General features: G+C 50.4%; 1 protein-coding gene across 1 annotated transcript in view; it reads right to left on the bottom strand.

Moving 5' to 3' along the window:
- The window catches only part of RPS18 (ribosomal protein S18), a 4,338-nt gene extending 3,618 nt beyond the window's left edge, over positions 1-720 (bottom strand). Inside the window, exon 1 of the mRNA XM_005431477.3 lies at positions 490-720. Coding sequence (XP_005431534.3) covers positions 490-705 — 216 coding nt within the window. The 5' untranslated portion in view covers positions 706-720. The remainder of the gene's footprint in view (positions 1-489) is intronic.
- Positions 721-911: the final 191 nt, after the last annotated feature.

The raw sequence follows: 911 nt of genomic DNA on the forward strand, positions 1-911 counted from the left end.
GGGGACACTTTGGGGACACTTTGGGGACATTTTGGGGGACACTTTGGGGACATTTTGGGGGACATTTTGGGGGACACTTTGGGGACATTTTGGGGGACATTTTGGGGGACATTTTAGGGGACATTTTGGGGACACTTGGGGGACATTTTGGGGACACTTTGGGGACACTGGGGACATTTTTGGGGACATTTTGGGGACACTTTGGGGACATTTTTGGGGGCATTTTGGGGACACTTTGGGGACATTTTGGGGAAATTTTGGGGGACATTTTGGGGACACTGGGGACACTTTGGGGGACACTTTGGGGGCATTTTGGGGACATTTTGGGAACATTTTGGGGAAATTTTGGGGACACTTTGGAGACATTTTGGGGGACATTTTGGGGGACATTTTGGGGGCATTTTGGGGGACATTGGGGCATTTTGGGACACTTTGGGGACATTTTTGGGGACATTTTGGGGACATTTTGGGGACATTTTGGGGACCCACCTGGGAGTATTTGCCGTCCTTGACGTCCTTCTGCCTGTTGAGGAACCAGTCGGGGATCTTGTACTGCCGCGGGTTCTGCATGATGGTGATCACCCTCTCCACCTGGGCACGCGGGGACACGGCTGTCACCGCTGTCCCCAAGTGTCCCCAAGGCCATGGGGACAGGAAATGCCAAAATTGGGGTGAAAACCCCAAAAAACTGCACCAGAATCCCATGAAAAATGGCTGAAATAGCACTAAAAATAGCCCAAATTCGGCCCAAAAAGTGTCCCAAAGGCCACCAAAAATGTCCCCAAAGTGTCCCCAACCCCATGGGGACAGGAAATCCCAAAATTGGGGTAAAAACCCCAAAAAACTGCATCCCAATGGGATAAAAAATGGCTGAAATAGCGCTGAAAATAACCCAAATTCGGCCCAAAAAA

Source organism: Geospiza fortis, unplaced genomic scaffold, assembly GCF_000277835.1.
Source record: "Geospiza fortis unplaced genomic scaffold, GeoFor_1.0 scaffold963, whole genome shotgun sequence".
NCBI classification, from domain to species: Eukaryota; Metazoa; Chordata; class Aves; order Passeriformes; family Thraupidae; genus Geospiza; species Geospiza fortis.